The sequence below is a fragment of the Nomascus leucogenys genome, chromosome 18, assembly GCF_006542625.1.
Source record: "Nomascus leucogenys isolate Asia chromosome 18, Asia_NLE_v1, whole genome shotgun sequence".
In the NCBI taxonomy this organism is placed as follows: domain Eukaryota; kingdom Metazoa; phylum Chordata; class Mammalia; order Primates; family Hylobatidae; genus Nomascus; species Nomascus leucogenys.
In genome coordinates this window covers 27,952,787-27,969,918 of record NC_044398.1, presented here as the reverse complement: position 1 = coordinate 27,969,918, position 17,132 = coordinate 27,952,787, and the positions used below count along the sequence as shown (strand labels likewise).

The 17,132-nt window shown below is 50.4% G+C and overlaps 1 protein-coding gene across 3 annotated transcripts in view; it reads left to right on the top strand.

Annotated features, from left to right (window-relative positions):
• The first annotated feature begins 4,817 nt into the window (after positions 1 to 4,817).
• Positions 4,818 to 17,132, top strand: part of DLG5 (discs large MAGUK scaffold protein 5) — a 134,916-nt gene continuing 122,601 nt past the window's right edge. For all 3 annotated transcript variants that reach the window (XM_030799258.1, XM_030799260.1, XM_030799257.1), the window contains exon 1: positions 4,818 to 5,435. In XM_030799258.1, coding sequence (XP_030655118.1) covers positions 5,132 to 5,435 — 304 coding nt within the window. In that variant the 5' untranslated portion in view covers positions 4,818 to 5,131. The remainder of the gene's footprint in view (positions 5,436 to 17,132) is intronic.

The following is a 17,132-nucleotide window of genomic DNA, read 5'->3' as shown; positions in this document are numbered from 1 at the left end:
AACATGGTGAAACCACATCTCTACTAAAAATACAAAAATTAAGGCTGGGCATGGTGGCTCATGCCTGTAATCCCAGCACTTTGGGAGGCCAAGGAGGGCAGATCACCTGAGATCGGGAGTTCAAGACCAGCCTGACCAACATGGAGAAACCCCATCTCTACTAAAATTACAAAATTAGCCGGGTGTGGTGGCACATGCCTGTAATCCCAGCCACTCAGGAGGCTGTAGCAGGAGAATCGTTTGAACCTGGAAGGTGGAGGTTGCGGTGAGTCGAGAGCATGCCACTGCACTCCAGCCTGGGCAACAAGGGTGAAACTCTGTCTCAAAAAAAAAAAAAAAAAAAAAAATTAGCAAGGTGTGGTCGTACACACCTGTAATCCCAGCTACTCAGGAGGCTGAGGCAGGAGAATCACTTGAGCATGGGAGGCAGAGGTTGCAGTGAGCCCACTGCATTCCAGCCTGGGCAACAGAGCAAGACTCTGTCTCCAATAAATAAATAAAATAAATAAATAAATAGGGTGGGCGCGGTGGCTCATGCCTGTAATCCCAGCACTTTGGGAGGCCGAGGATGGCAGATCACCTGAGCTCGGGAGTTCGAGACCAGCCTGACCAACATGGAGAAACCCCGTCTCTAGTAAAATTACAAAATTAGCCGGGTGTGGTGGCACATGCCTGTAATCCCAACTACTCAGGAGGCTGAAGCAGGAGAATCGCTTAAACCTGGAAGGTGGAGGTTGCCCTGAGCTGAGATCACACCATTGCACTCCACCCTGGGCAACAAGAGTGAAACTCCATCTCAAAAAAAAAAAAAATTAGCCAGGTGTGGTCGTATGCACCTGTAATCCCAGCTACTCAGGAGGCTGAGGCAGGAGAATCACTTGAGCACGGGAGGCAGAGGTTGCAGTCAGCCCACTGCATTCCAGCCTGGGCAACAGAGCAAGACTCTGTCTCCAATAAATAAATAAAATAAATAAATAGGCTGGGCATGGTGGCTCATGCCTGTAATCCCAGCATTTTGGGAGGCCAAGGCGGGTGGATCACCTGAGGTCAGGAGTTCGAGACCAGCCTGGCCAACATGGCGAAACCCCATCTCTACTAAAAATACAAAAATTATCCGAGCTTGGTGGCATGCACCTGTAGTCCCAGCTACTCGGGAGGCTGAGGCAGGAGAATCGCTTGAACCCTGGAAGTGGAGGTTGCAGTGAGCCAAAATCACGCCACTGCACTCCAGCCCGGGCAAGAGTGAGACTCTCTCTCCAGAAAAACAAATAAAATAAATTAAAAAAAGCGAACAAACACAAGAATTTTTTTTTTTTTAAAAAGCTGATTGTAAAGCACCAACCAAGCAGTGCGCAGTCTATGAGATGTGGAGGTCCCAATGTCAAGCAATGATTGTTTCCGAAGGAAACGTGAAAGGAAAGGGAGGACCCTTGAGAATGGGGAGACTCAAGCCTGTTTTTGACAAATGAGAAGGGACCCAAACCAAAGCAGAGGCAGACTGTGTGTGAGTGCGTGTGTTGCGGGGGGAGGAGAGGGATACACAGATTATATCCAGAGCATGGAAGGGTTCTCCTCAAAGATGAGGAGCTCTCTTTTTCTAAGACCAGAATAAAGTAGGAAAGGTGGGTAAATCTACAGAGATGTCCTTAGGCAGTAGAAGAGTGAAGTGATTGGGTGATTTGTAAAATAGGGACCCAGTCTTTGTCCTTCTCACCTGCCCACTGTGCTGAGGCGAGTTTGAGTTTCTTAGGACTGCCATAACCAATGACCACAAACTGGGTGGCTTAAAACAAGAACCACTGACTCCACTGCAGTTGTTTTATTGGCTCACACTTCTCAAGGTCAGAAGTCTGAAATCTAGGTGTTGGAGGGTTGGTTTCTTCTGGAGGCTCTCAGGGAGAATCTGTGCCGGCGTCCCCCCTAGCTTCCGGTGGTGGCCGGCCATTCTTCACATTCCTCGGCTTGCAGCCGCATCACTTCAGTCTCTGATCCATCTTCACATGGCATTTTCTCTGTGTCTCTGCATCCAAATTTCCCTATTCTAATAAGAACACCAGTTATTGGATGAGGACCTGCCCTAATCCAGTATGACCTCATTTGAACTTGATTACAACATCTGCAAAGACCCTATTTCTAAATAAGTCACATTCACAGGTACTGGGAGTTAGGACTAGAACATATCTTTTGGGGGAACACAATTCAACCCACTACAAGGGTGTGCCCCAGAAGGTATAAAATGCTGCAGAAGTACAAGGTCACACCAAGGTCATTGCTAACGGAATCCTAAAATTGGTCTGGGTGGTGACTCGTATCTGTAATTCTAGAAATTTGGGGGACTGAGGCGGGAGGATAACTTGAGCCCAGGAGTTCAAGACCTGCCTGGGCAATGTGGCAAGACCCTGTGTCTACAAAATATTAAAAAAATTAGCCAGGTGTGGTGGCAAGCACCTATGGTCCCAGCTACTTGGGAGGCTGAGGCAGGATAGTTGCTTGAGCCCAAGAAATTGAGGCTGCAGTGAGCTGTGTTTGCCCCATTGCAATCCAGCCTGGGCGACAGAGTGAGACTCTGTCCCAGAAAATAAGTTTGTTTGTTTGTTTTTGAGACAGAGTCTTGCTCTGTCACCTAGGCTGGACTGCAGTGGTGCAATCTCAGCTCACTGCAACCTTCACCCCCTGGGTTCAAGAAATTCTCATGCCTCAGCCTCCCGAACAGCTGGGATTGCAGTCATGCACCATCATGCCTGGCTAAATTTTTGTATTTTTGTTAGAGACGGGGTTTTACCATGTTGGCCAGGCTGGTCTCCAACTCCTGAGCTCAGGCAATCCGCCTACCTCAGCCTCCCAAAGTGCTGGGATTACAGGCGTGAGCCACTTCGCCTGGCCAAAAAATATGCTTCTAACCATAAGCCAAATTAGTCTCCAACTTTTCCTCTTTTCCCCTTCCTCCACTTTCATCTTCCTTCCTCCGCTTAGCTTTCTAGTTAATCCAGCTAAGAACACAGATGCCAGATGAAAGGTGCCTGAAAGGTGACTGCCTTGCAGATGATTTAAGCTCTGGGGTTGCCCTAAGGGAAGTGGCGGCCAGAAAGAAGAACTGTATCTCAGGAGCAAGAGTGGGAGGGAAGAGCCAGGGAGCCTATCTGGAACCCTGATACTGTTGCAATGGCCAGCCTTCCACTCCCCTAAAGCCTTGCTTAGCCATAGAGGGTCAGACTACCAGAGCAGGCAGGTATCTTTAAATAGTTCAGTTCTGCCATATTGGGGTCCATCTGGAGGCCTTAAAGAACTTGATAACTCTATGGACCCCATCCCAGAAAAATATATAAATGTTCACAAAAAAGTTGAGATCATGTGAAAAGCTTCATTGACATCCTTGAGCTTATTCATGAAGCCAAGGCTAAGAACCCCTGATCTAATACATTCTCCCTCCACCATTTCTCCTGAGGCCAAACAGATCAGCAAGGGTTATTGCTTTGTTCCACCTTGTGCAGCTGCTTAGAGGGGAGTCCAAGTCCAAAGTGCAAATTCTGATACTCCTGTTCTTTCTACCATATAGTGAGTTCATTTCCATAAATAAAAACTTCTCCCCTTGAAGAAGCAGACTAAGAAGACATTACTTTTTGAGGGAAGAGAGAAGGCATGTGGCTGGGACTGGCAGTGTGGGTAGACAAAGTGACTCCCACCCCCAGCGAGATCCACTCATTCCAACGCAGATATTTGAAATGGACCTTGGTTCCCACCCTACAGAGGAGCACTGCAGGGTCACTGAGCGCAGTAAGGGTTCCAGCTTTGAAGGACCTTGTCCTGCAGTCAGGGAGGTAAGCAGTATGTGTCCACAAACGGCTGTCGTAGAAGAGAAGACATTCTTGGGCTTTAAGGGGGACTGCAGATTCTTTCCAGGTCATCAAAGGAAGCAAGGTAGTCCGTTGATTTGTCTCCCTCAGAGACATTTAGGGGGAGAGCGCCTCACTTGCCAGAAAGACCAAGGCCTGCACCGCAGACGCCCACCTTTCTCTTCCTCATCCGACGACACACCCTTCCTCCTGCCAACATCCCAACTCCTTTACACTCTGGGGACCAGCTCTTCTCAAATGCTGGCGCGGGAAACAGCCTATTTACCGCAGTTGAGGCGATTTTACTGGGAAATTCTCTACTTAGGAGCTCCTTGGAGAGGGAAAGCCTCACGGATTCGGCGGAGGTCTTAATCTGGAGATATCCAAATTTAGGGGAAACCCTCTCCACCACTTGTCTCCAGGCTTTATTTTGGAGTTCTCACATTAGGACCCACTGGACTGGGGGCAAGATTTGTATGAGGGGGTCTCCAGCAGCTTGTGGGCTGGCCGCGTGCCAGGCCTGACTCCGTGTCCACCACCCCCGGCAGCGCCTGGGCCTCGGGGGACCGGTAACCAGCAGGCGCCGCGTCCCCGCCTAGCGGGCGGGCCGGGGGCGGGGACCCCTCCCCTCTGCCCGTCCCCTCCTCCGCTGCTGCCGCCTCCCGGAGGGACGGCCTGGGGAGGGGAGAGAGGAGGGACGGGCCGGCGGCGGCGGGGCTGTGGCCACGGCGGAGCGGGTGGCGGCCGCGGGGCCCCGGTGAGCCGGGCCGGGGTGCACGGGGGCCGAGGCGGCCTCCGAGCCGGGCCGGAATCGTCGGGGGCCCGGGGAACACGGCCCAGGAGACTTTCTCCCGGGAGTTGTAGTCTCGCTCTGGGGGCGGCGCGCGGCCCGGCTTTCGGGGCGAGTTTTCTCGCGGGGCGGGCGGCGCGCGCGGAGGCTGAGGGGGAGGGGGAGCATGCCCGGCTGGAGCCCGGCCTCGGGGCGCGCCCCGGCCGCCGTCCCCACCTCCGCCTCCTCCTTCTCCTCCTCCGTCTCCTCCTCCTCCTTTTCCAGTCCCGCCGCCGCGGCAGCCAACATGGCTGCGCTCCGGAGCCCGGGAGGCGGCCGCTGCTGAGCGCCGCCTGCCGCCCCGGGCCCCTAGCCCGCCCAGGCCCCGGCCCCAGCCCCGGCCCATGGCTACCGCCGCCTCGCGGCTCCCGGCGCGCTAGAGCTGCTGCCGAGGCGCTCGCCTGCCCGCCCGCCGGCCTCGGGGGGACCGGGAGGCGTCCGGCGGGGCGGGGCGGCGCGGCCCGCCACCATGGAGCCCCAGCGCCGGGAGCTGCTCGCCCAGTGTCAGCAGAGCCTGGCCCAGGCCATGACGGAGGTGGAAGCCGTGCTCGGGCTGCTCGAGGCCGCGGGAGCGCTCAGTCCCGGCGAGCGGCGGCAGCTGGACGAGGAGGCGGGAGGCGCCAAGGCGGAGCTGCTGCTCAAGCTGCTCCTGGCCAAGGAGCGGGACCACTTCCAGGACCTGCGGGCGGCGCTGGAGAAGACGCAGCCTCACCTGCTGCCCATTCTCTACCTGAACGGCGTCGTCGGGCCGCCGCAGCCCGCCGAAGGCGCGGGTGAGTGGCAGACCCTCGGCCCCCGCCTCTGGGACGCGCCCTCCGCTTCTCCCTCCTGCTGGCCGAGGGGGACCTCGCCGGGGCCGCCGCTCCACCCGGCGATGGCCTCGGTTGACTCGCTTCTCTGGCCCAGTTGGGGAGGCGGTGATGCGCGGACCCCGAAGTCCCGCCGCCTCCTCCAGTCCCGCCGCCTCCTCCAGTCCCGCCGTGCGCTGTGAACAATGCCCCCCCGCTGAAGGCCTTCACTCTCAGGTGCCGGCAGGGTCCCCGGGGGCCACCAGGTCCAGTAGCGGGTAGGGGGTACCTCGGAGGATGCCCATCAGTCCCTTTTCTGAGGCTCCTCACCATCCGCTAGTCCTTTGGGACCCTCTGCTAGCCTTTAACCAAGGGTACCGCCTAAAAGAATGGGACCTGGGCCAGGACCCCTACTCTTAAATTTTGGTCCCTGCCCTCCTGTGCCGGGGCCGCCGCTGCCTTTTCATTTTCTGGCTGTCCCAGCTCCCTTTCCTCTGTTCAGAGCCCAGTCTCGCCCAGACTTGTGGCTGATTGTGCACAGTGCCTGCCCGGGTTTCTTTGGAAACTGTGGGCCCGGAAAAGTTGGGGAAGTTGCATTGCACCATGGGAAAATCCTAGTAGTGGCTGCTGGGGCTAAGTTCTCTCCCTGAGAGCACCGAGCTGCTTAAGGAGGAAGGCTGGTGACTGGTTCCCTTGAGGGTGTCTTTTGGAACCCTGTGTCTTTGGTCTTGGGGATGACTGATTTGTAAGTGTGTGTCTGGGTGCGAGAACGGATACTGGCGGGAGTTTCTGACAAGTGGTAGGCTTGTCCTGGCCTGGCCGCGGAGTGTGGAAGCCAACCTTTTAGACAAGGCAGGTGGAGGAAGAAGACATGGCACTAAGGGAGGAGGAGAACTAGCATTTATTGGGCAGCTACTATTGTGGCAGGCGCTCTGCTTTATCACGTTCAATTGTCGTTGCCACTGTGTGAGCTTTCTGTTGTTCTTTGCCAGGGAGAAAACTCTGGCTTGGAGTGGTTAAAATGCTCAGAAAGTATTGAGCACCAGGAATTTTGAATTATAACCTATTTTTGGATTTAACTTGTTCAGAGCCAGGAAACAAAGTGCCATCTTTCTAGGTCTTGTCCTTGTTTTAACAGTGAATCGATAGGTATAGTAAAAATAAATAAAGATATATGTATGAAAGAAAAACAAGTGAACCGAGAGGGCTGAGAAACTGCCCTTAGCAACTTGAAGGTCAAAGGCTGATGGAACCCATTTATTTGGCTGTTAAAAGCCCCACTTATTAAGGGAATGATTTTATAAGGCATTCCTGGTAACAGCTCTCTTATATTGGCCATCTTAACCTCACTTTTTATAGCTGCAGGAAACTGACAGAGAGACTAAACTGCTGGCCACACAGCAGGTCATTTCATTGGTGGCCCTCCTGTCTCCACTTTGAGCTTCTGACTTGCATCTCTGTCCCTCAAACCTGCGTTCTTTCCCCCCAGTTGTGGTCATGTCAGAGTTGCTGGGCAAACCTAGTCCTTTCCTGGGATAGTGCTTTGGGAGATGCTAGGAAGGGACTGTCAGATGTGGCCATGAGGATAAGGACAGAGGGGATCTCAACAAAGTAATTTTTTTCTTTTTAATTGTATCTATGTATCTATCTAATCTATCTCTGAATGAAGAAGTTAAGATCTGTTTCCGAAAGTCTTTCCTAAAACACAGAACTTAGTACAGACTAGAAGTCTGCATTGGGAAGCATGTGAATCAACGCTCACCTTAATCTCTGAAAATTGATTGATGGATCAATTGCCATTAATTAGGTCTCACCCTTTCCGTGCCTGGTGGAGAATGTGCGGCCTCATGGGGCTGAAGTTCTAGGAGCTAGTTTTGACCTCTAAGGAAGGCAGAGATTAGGGTTTGGATTGTATCCCCTAGGGCATTGATTTCAGACCCCAGTTTTACCACAATGCAGAGTTCTGTGACTTTGGAGAGGGTCATGAAATCCTTAGAAAAATACTTTTCAAGGAGAAGTTAAGTTCATTTTATTTAATGCATTAGAAAAAAGTTGGCTGGGTATGGTGGCTCATGCCTGTAATGCCAGCACTTTGGGAGGCCGAGGCAGGCAGATCACTTAAGTCCAGGAGTTCGAGACCAGCCTGGCCAACATGGTGAAACCCCGTCTCTACTAAAAATACAAAAATTAGCTGGGCATGGTTGTGGGCACCTGTAGTCCCAGCTACTTGGGAAGCTGAGGCAAGAGAATCACTTGAATCTGGGAGGTGGAGGTTGCAGTGAGCTGACATGGTGCCACTGCATTCCAGCCTGGGTGACAGATCAAGACTCCTTCTCAAAAAAAAGAAAAAAGTTAGGACAGTATTTGGTATGGCAAGATGCCACCTGAAGCCCCTGGGGGAGAGGATGACACGGTGTGTCAGCAAACAGTGGCGTGTTGGGGGCTTTTTTTTTTTTTTTTTGAGACAGGGTCTCACTGTGTCACCCAGGCTGGAGTGCAGTGGCACAATCTCGGCTTACTGCAGCCTCCGCCTCCCTGTCTCAAGCCATTCTCCTGCCTCAGCCCCCCAAGTAGCTGGGACCACAGGCATATGCCACCACACCAGCTAATTTTTGTATATTTTGTAGAAATGGGTTTCTCCATGTTGTCCAGGATGGTCTCGAACTCCTGAGCTCAAGCAATCTGCGTGTCTCAGCCTCCCAAAAGTGTTGGGATTACAGGCGTGAGCCACTGCCCCAGTGGCGGGGAGGCTCCTTTGTGAAGGGTGAATTGCTGTGTTGTAGGTCTCCAGTTTTTTGCTTTTTTTTCTTTTAGCCAGAAAGTGTTCCTTATGGTCAAAGCTCAGTGCATAAGAGAGCAGCTCTGGCTGAAGGAATGGAAGTCTTCTTCCTTGAGGAGCTATAGTCAGGAAAACCCAGCACTTGGTCCTGCCTCCTTCCACTCCTGAGTGATTTCCACTCCATGCTCTGGGTGTGAATTGGCCTCAGTTTGAGGCCATTGCGGAGCCTGAGAGAGGAACTAGCTGGCTCCCTGGGATCCTTAGCGTCAAGGGGTGGCTGCTTTGGCACCGTCTCTCTGTTGGAGGTGATGCCATCACCCACCTAGGAGCTTCCTTGATGGATTCCACACCCTGTGTGGGCTCCTGATCCAGAATGCCCATCCCCCACTGGCACTTGGGTGCTGAGGGATCTGCATCGGCAGCAGCCTACCACGTGGGGCCTGGAACTGGAAGGCAACTGGGGAGGACATGGGCCTGGGTGTTGGTGGGCTGGTGAGCAAACCCAACCCATTGGGGCAACTCTTGCTGAGTTAGATCCCCAGATATTTAAACCCACCACGCTCAGGCCTGGGAGTGTGGAGTGGCTAGGAGACACAGAGTGTTGTGGTTTTTTTGTTGGAAGTGTGGCTCTTATTCCAGTATTGATAGGGCATTGTCATTCAGGATTTTGTGTCCTATCTTCATGTCTCATTAACTCTGTGGCAGCCCCAGGGAGATGAGTGGTGTCTTATGATCTTCCTGTCATTCGGTTCCAGGGCCCTGTCTTAAGGAAGAAGCCGCAGGGCAGAAAGGTGCCCGAGTCAAGGCCAAGCCCAGTGCCCCTGATTCCTTGTCTAGGGGTGGTTTTTCCTGTTCCTGGTTAGGCCTTCCCACTACAATTTCAGGACATTTCCGGTCACTGGGGGACTCTGAAATTATGTAGCTTTCTCTTGTCCCGGATTTGATACATGGATCTGTAGGGAACAAGAAAACACCTTTCACCCCAGCTGGTGGTAGGTAGACGACAGAATTGTTTACTTCCGAGTGGCTCAGTTGGGTCTCTTGTTTTTCCCAGTAACTGAGTCTAGCTTGGTCACTTGGAGCCCCATGCAGTCCTTTGTTTTTTCCCTTTGATTCAGAGAAACACCTGGGTTTTTTCCCTTGAGGATTCTCAACTCCCTGCCCCTGGGGTGAGTCTCAGTATCTTCATCTGTAAGATGGGGCTAATGGTGCTGCACTGCCTGCCTCTGTCACCGCGAGCATTGAAGTGCCTGGCCCAGGTGGGACTGGGGTGTAGACAGGGGCTGGGGTACACAGGATGTAATTCTAGTCCGTAGCTTGCCGCCTTGTTGGGGGAATGGGACACTCATGAGAGTGACATTATGAGACAGATCAACTGATACAGATGCACAAACAGGCTTTTTCTTTTATAAAAGAACTCGGTATGCTACGTACTTTCCCCAGATACTCTCATTCACCTCTAGTGGCTCTCATTACCATCTAAATGTGGGACTCCTCAAGTCATTCCCACCAGGCCTCTCTTGGGAGGCAGAAATGGCAGAACTTGGTGAGTGCCCGCTGGACCTTTCGAGTGCTCAGTGCCTAATGTTTCCTTCTCATTCCCACTCCCCACACCTCCCGGGCCTCCTCTTTACTTTACTAGTGAACTGGCTGACTTGCTTCCTCAAACTTAAGAGAATGGAGCCAGCAGCATCTGCTGGAGAAGCTGAGGAGAGCTTCGTGAATGTGCTGGGACTTGGTGTTGAAGCGAAGCTCTGAATGCATGGAGGGATGGAGGGAGGACTTGTGGGCCGTAGATGCTGGGCCGCAGAGGCTGAGCCGTAGAGAGGAGCCATGTGTTTACCCAGCCTGAGCAGAGCAGGGGATTGGCCTTGGCTCTGGGTGGAAGGGAACTGGGGATGCAGAGGTAATCTGGAGGACCTTGATAGCTAGGCTGAGTGGGGGGTTTGAATTTAGGCATTGTACACTGTCAGAAGTTAGAGCTGGAAGTTTGTTTTTATTTCCCCAAGGGAATAACCCTGCCAGGCTTTTCCACTGGGACTAGTGCAGTTGGGTGCCGATTGTCAGGTGTGGGTTATTTATTATTCAGTGGAGGTTACCTGGGCATTTTGTTCTCTCTCTACTTCCTTTGGGTACCAGCCACCTTTTCTTTATCCCCTCTGCCCTGGAGGGTCAGCAGGGCAAGGGACATAAGTTAAAAGCTCCAGCTGTTGTAGTTTTTCTTTTGGTTCTTTTGTTTATTTACTTATTTTTTAGAGACAGTGGAGTGCAGTGGTGCAATCATAGCTCACTGCAGCCTCAAACTCCTTGGCTCAAGCCATCCTCCTGCCTCAGCCTCCTTAGTAGCTGAGATTATAGGCACATGCCCCCCTGCGTGGCTAATTTAGGTTGTTTTAATTGTGTTATTTGAGAGGAAGTGGCAGAGGCGTTTGAAATTAATGGTTGAGAAGAAGTGAAGGGCAGATTTTATCTGTGTATCATTTCAGGGTACCTTTATTGCAAAATGACAGAAACTTAGATCATCTTAGGTAGAAAAAGAGAAATGTATTGACTTAGAATATTCCACAACCTTTGGATGGATGGTGGAAACTGGCCTTTGGGACGTTTGACCTCTTGGATCGATGCTGTGGGCTTTTCCCATGGGTCTGAACATGACCTCAGGCCCCTCTGTTCATGTTCACAGCCCCTGACCAGGGAAGAAAGGGAGCTCTATCCAATCAGCCCAGGCAGACAAACCTCATGGTAGGATTCTGATTGGTCTGGCCAGTGTTATGTGTCCACATGAGGCCCGGTCACTGTGGCCAGGGTTAGAGGACTAAGACTGGCTCAGCTTTGGCACCGTGCCCAGCAGTGGAACCACAGGGTAAGGTGATGGGCTACTGTGATTGGCAGCCCATTCCAACGCTGTGTGGGTTTTTAGAGTGAGGCAGAGCAATTGTCTAAAGGAAGACAAGCAGCAGTGATGTCACGCAGGTAAAAGAGCAGATGAATGTCCACTCCAAGCATTGCCACCTTTGTGTGATAATACAGTTAGCACAGGCGGTCATTGCTGGAGTGGGATGGTGGGTCTAGGTAGTAATGATCAGACCTTACAAGGTTTTAGACCTTGAGCAAGGTTTTTAAGCCTTCCGAGCTTATCTCGTCTACAAAGTAATTAAAACACTAACTACTTCACTGTGCTATTTGACAATCCACGGTAGGAAAAATGGAAGAGCATTTTGTTACCCTGAGCAATATAGCACAACAGTGGCAGTAGTAGACAGCAACTAGCCTTAGAGCCAGAAAACTGGGAGTCTTCTCCTGTTTCTGAGGGTTCTGTGGGAGCTCCTTGTATACTATGCCAAGCAGGTGTCAGAGCTCTCCTCCCTGAGCCGAATTTGCTGTTATAGTCCTCATGCCCAGAATAGAGCCTAGTACAAGATAGGTGTTCAATAACTTTTCGTTGAACGAATGAATAGTCAGCTGTGTGTACAGTGAATGATGTATCCTTGTCCAGATCCTCTTCAGATACACATGCAGATTCCTAAGTGGTGACCTCATGGTGGCAGAGGCTGTGGGAGAGGAGGAAGGCTTGAGGAAGCCCCAGATGTACACACGGATATCACTGCCCATGGTATGTCTGTGATGGAAGCAGGTGGTGTGACATTGATGTCTGAAGTCCCCAAGGTTGCCCATAAGGTACTGGTGGTGTGGAGCTGGCTGCCAGGAGCCATGTGGAGCACCCACACTGTCTGTTGTAAGAGTAGAGAGTCATTCCCTTTCTACACATAGAATTTGAATGTCAACTTGATGTCCTCAAAAGAATACTGAGGAACTTTTCTTTAAAAAAAAAAAAAAAAAAGCCCCGAACTAGAGATCTGCTCCTCACTGCAAAATCTTGACCTTGGCAGAGCCTTTTAGCTTCCTGGTGCTTGTTTTTTGTTTTTGTTTTTTTTTCCCAGTTCAACAGTCAAAACAGAAGAGGTTGAGCATTGACGGGGGACTTGCTCATTCCTGTGGGGTTTTGAGCACTTCCCAGGTGGCATTTGGTCCAAGGAGGTTGGGTGATTGGGTTGGACTTGATTTTTGGGCCCCTTCCAGCTCTACATCAGGATTGCTGTTAATCTGATTTAATGTTAGTGTTGAGTGGTTTTTGATACTCTGGCTTTCCATTTCCTGAAAAAGTAAGCAGAGTAGGATAAATATTTTGTCTCAGTTTTTTTTTGAGATGGAGCCTTGCTCTGTTGCCCAGGCTGGAGTGCAGTGGCGCAATCTCAGCTCAGTGCAACCTCTGCCTCCCAGGTTCAAGTGATTCTCTTGTCTCAGCCTCCCGAGTAGCTGGGATTACAGGTGTGCGCCACCACCCCCAGCTAATTTTTATATTTTTAGTACAGACGGGGTTTTGCCATCTTGGCCAGGCTGGTCTCAAATTCCTGACCTCAGGTGATCCACCTGCCTCAGCCTCCCAGAGTGCTGGGATTACAGGCATGAGCCACTGCTCCCGGCTGTTGTCTCAGTTTTTTTTTGTCCCACCTCATTCCAACCACCTGTATGTTCTGCCCCACGCGAGGGGGCTCTACAGTCATTTCCTGAAACCCTGGCAAGATGTGAGCCACAGAGGTAGCAAATGTAGAGAAAGAGGGCTGAGCTGCATGTTGGCCTGGGCAGTAGGGATGCTATTTGTGTTCACCAGGGAAGAATCTTAAATGGGATTGCGCTAGGGGGAAATTGGATTGCGCTGGGGGGAAATTGGATTTTTTTTCGCCTTTTACCTGGGATAGACTGCATACCTCTGAACTGTGTATCTCTATTGATCGTTTTGAGACTGCGTTCCACAAAAGTGCTACAGAAACATTTTAAACCAAACAGAGATGTTTGGAGTGTCCCATGTTGGCAGTCTATCCCTCTAATTCCTAGTTGACTGTTCACCTTGACGTTCATTTCACACTAAGGCTCATAACCCATTTGCTTTGAGGATTTAAACAAAATTGTGATAATAATTTACATAACATGAAATTTACCATTTGAACCTTTTTTTTTTTTTTTGATACGGAGTCTCACTCTGTCGCCCAGGCTGGAGTGCAGTGGCGCGATCTCGGCTCACTGCAACCTCAGCCTCCCGAGTTGCAGCAATTCTTCTGCCTCAGCCTCCTGAGTAGCTGGGACTACAGGCATGCGCCACCATGCCTGGCTGATTTTTTTGTATTTTTAATAGAGACAAGGTTTCCCCATGTTGGCCAGGCGGGTCTTGAACTCCTGACCTCAAATGATCCGCCTGCCTTGGCCTCTCAAAGTGCTGGGATTACAGGCGTGAGCCACCACACCCGGCCTTGAACCATTTTTTATTGTGGAAAAATATATATAACATTTACTATTTTAATAACTTTTGAAGTGTACAAGTTCAGTAGCATTAAGTTTTTTTTTTTTTGAGACGGAGTTTTGCTCTTGTTGCCCAGGCTGGAGTGCAATGGCGTGATCTCGGCTCACACCACAACCTCCGCCTCCTGGGTTCTCCTGCCTCAGTCACCTGGGTAGCTGGGATTACAGGTGTCCACCACCACGCCTGGCTAATTTTTGTATTTTTAGTAGACACAGGGTTTCACCACGTTGGCCAGGCTGGTCTCGAACTCCCTACCTCAGGTGATCCACCCGCCTCGGCCTCCCAGAGTGCTGGGATTACAGGCGTGAGCCACCACGCCTGGCCGGCATTAAGTATTTTTACACTGTTGTGCAACACCATCCATCTCTAGAAGTTTTTCATCTTGCAAAATCGAAAGTCTGTACCTATTGAATAATAACTCTACATGGCCCCCTAGACCTTGACAGTCACCATTATATGAATACTTCCTGTCTGTCTGTTTCTTTCTTGCTTGCTTGCTTTCTTGCTGTCTTTGTCTCTCTCTTTCTTCTTTTTTTTTTTTTTTTTTTTTGGAGATGGGGTCTCACTCTGTTGCTCAGGCTGGAATGCATGGAGTGCAGTGGTACAGTCATGGCTTACTGCAGCCTCGACCTCCCATGCTCAATCGATCCTCCCACCTCAGCCTCCTGAGTAGCAGGGACTATAGGCACCTGCCACCACACCCAGCTCCTTTTTGTATTTTTTTTTTTTTTTTTTTTAGATAGAGTCTCGCTCTGTTGCCCAGGTTGCAGTGCAGTGGCGCAATCTCGGCTCACTGCAAGCTCCGCCTCCCGGGTTCACGCCATTCTCCCACACCAGCCTCCTGAATAGCTGGGACTACAGGCACCCGCCACCATGCCTGACTAATTTTTTGTTTTTGTATTTTTTTTTTTTTTTTTTAAGAGACGGGGCTTTGCCATGTTGCCCGGGCTGGTCTTGAACTCCTGGATTCAAGCCATCTGGCCGCCTTGGCCTCTCAATTTGTCTGTTTCTAAGAATTTGACTACTTTAGATATCTTTTATAAGTGAAGTCAATACAGATTTGTCTTTTTGTGACTGGCTTACCTCTCTAAGCATAAAGTCATCAAGGTTCATCCATATTTTAGTATGTGTCAAAATTCCTTTTTTAGGCCAAATAATATTCCTATATATATATTCTATATTTTATTTGTTTCTTTACCTGTTGATGGACACACTTGGGTTGTTTTCACCTTTTGGCCATTGTGAATAATGCTGCTATGACACCATGGCTGTACAAATATCTCTTCGAGTCCCTGCTTTCTCTTCTTTTGGGTTTATACCCAGAAGTGAACTTGCTGGGTCATATGGTAATTCTGTGTTCAATTTTTTGAGAAGGTACCATACTGTTTACTCTGAGTTTTAATTAAGGAAATCCATACTGTTCACAGCACCCTGACATGGGGGTGGATAGCATTTTCTTTCGTTTTTTCTTCTAAAAATTGTTTTTGGCCAGGTGTGGTGGCTCATGCCTGTAATCCCAGCACTTTGGGAGGCTGAGGTGGGTGGATCACCTGAGGCCAGGAGTTCGAGACTAGCCTGGCTAACATGATGAAATCCCATCTCTACTAAAAATACAAAAAATTAGCCGGGCATGGTGGTGTGTGCCTGTAATCCCAGCTACTTGGGAGGCTGAGGCAGGAGAATTGCTTGAACCCATGAGGCAGAGGCTGCGGTTAGCTGAGATCGTGCCATTGCACTCCAGCCTGGGCAACAAGAGCGAAACTCTGTCTCACAAAAAAAAAAAAAAAAAAAAAAAAAATTTTTTTCTTTCTTCAGATATGGTTTGGAAAGTCTTAGGACAGTTCAGTAGTTATCTGTGACTCTTTTCTTTTTTGAGACAGGGTCTTGCTCTGTTGTTTGGGCTGAGTGCAGTGGCATGATTATGGCTTACTGCAGCCTCAATCTCCTGGGCTCAAGCAATCCTCCTGCCTCAGCTTCCTGAGTAGCTGGGATTACAGGTGCCTGCCACTGCGCCCAGCTAATTTTTAGTAGAGATGGGGTTTCACTATCTTGGCCAGGCTGGTCTTGAACTTGTGTTTTTATCTTGTATTTTTAGTAGAGATGGGGTTTCACTATCTTGGCCAGGCTAGTCTTGAACTCCTGACCTCGTGATCCACCTGCCTAAGCCTCCCAAAGTGGTGGGATTTCAGGTGTGAGCCACTGGGCCCAGCCCCTAGTCTTTTAAATTCTGATACCAGCTGAAATAGTCACATGTGATTCTGGGGCCAGTAGTCATTGTTTTATAGATGTGTGTCTTCTCTGGTCCTGTTTCCCCTATGGAGTTCGCCAAGAATGAAGTCTGGTTTTGTGATCATTGTTCTTTGAGTTGCTCTAGAGACTAGAAATGAGTGAAGAGAACTGGGCTTTGGGCCACAGTTGGGGTTTCTGGGAGAGTCTTGGAAGGATTTGTGGAGAGCCATCCTGGTGTTTTGGCGGCTGCAGGTCTGGGACTGGTTAAGTTTTGGGCAAGTCTTTGCTGAGCCCCTGGGAGGTGCTGGACTAGGAGGCGGGGAAGGTGGTCTCTGCTTTCAGAGTGTTATGTTACTCCTGGGAGGAGAAGGACATGGATGAGTGACCCAGGGGGCATTCTTGGTGGGTTTGGAGCCAGGGAGCAAGGCTGCGGGACTAGAGACATCTGAAGGTCATGAGTCCACTCTTGGGGACCCCCACAGACGGGGGTTTAAATCTTGGCTCTTTACTCCTAAGCTGTGTGACTTCAAGTCGCTTAACCTCCTGGGCCTGCTTTGTCTTCCCCATCTGTAGAAGAGGGGCTAATAGTATTCGCCCAGGGCTTTGGTGAGGCTGGAGATGATTTAGGTGAGACAGGAGCAAGCTGCTGCTGCCACCTCTGGAGCTACTGGGGGTAGCTTGTCCCTGAGTAGAGAACAAACTCCCAGCCTGTGCATGGAATCAGGAGGCATCCCAGGGCATAGGCCATACTTGGAGTTCAAATGAGAGATGCCCAAGGCAGAGGCCTGCAGTGGACGAGGAGGCCCATGCTTCTCTGGGCTGCTCAAAACACACCTTCACAATTCTTTGGTCCTGAAGCCCACATTTTTAAGGAGGGCATTGCTGTGACCTGTGAGGAGTTCATTTCCAAAAGGACCTTGAAGAGCTTGTTTTTGAGGAAAGGACACTTAGAGGGACTTAGATGCTACCCGTTTTCAGATGGTGCAGGGCACGTGATAAGACCTGATTCTCTTTGATCCCAGAAAGCTGAACATGGGCTGATTGCCAGAAGTTACTTGGAGGTAGAATTGAGTTCATTTTAAGGAATAACCATTCTCTCTCCCTGTCTTTCTTCCTTTTAAAATTCTATTAAAGACTTTCAAGAGCCGGGCATGGGAGCTTATACGTGTAATCCTGGCGCTTTAGGAGGTCAAGACAGGAGGATCCCTTGAGCCCAGGAGTTTGAGACCAGACTGGTCAACACGGCAAAACCCCATGTCTACAAAAATTAAAAAAAAAATTAGCTGAGCAAGGGGACACTGCCTGTAGCCCCAGC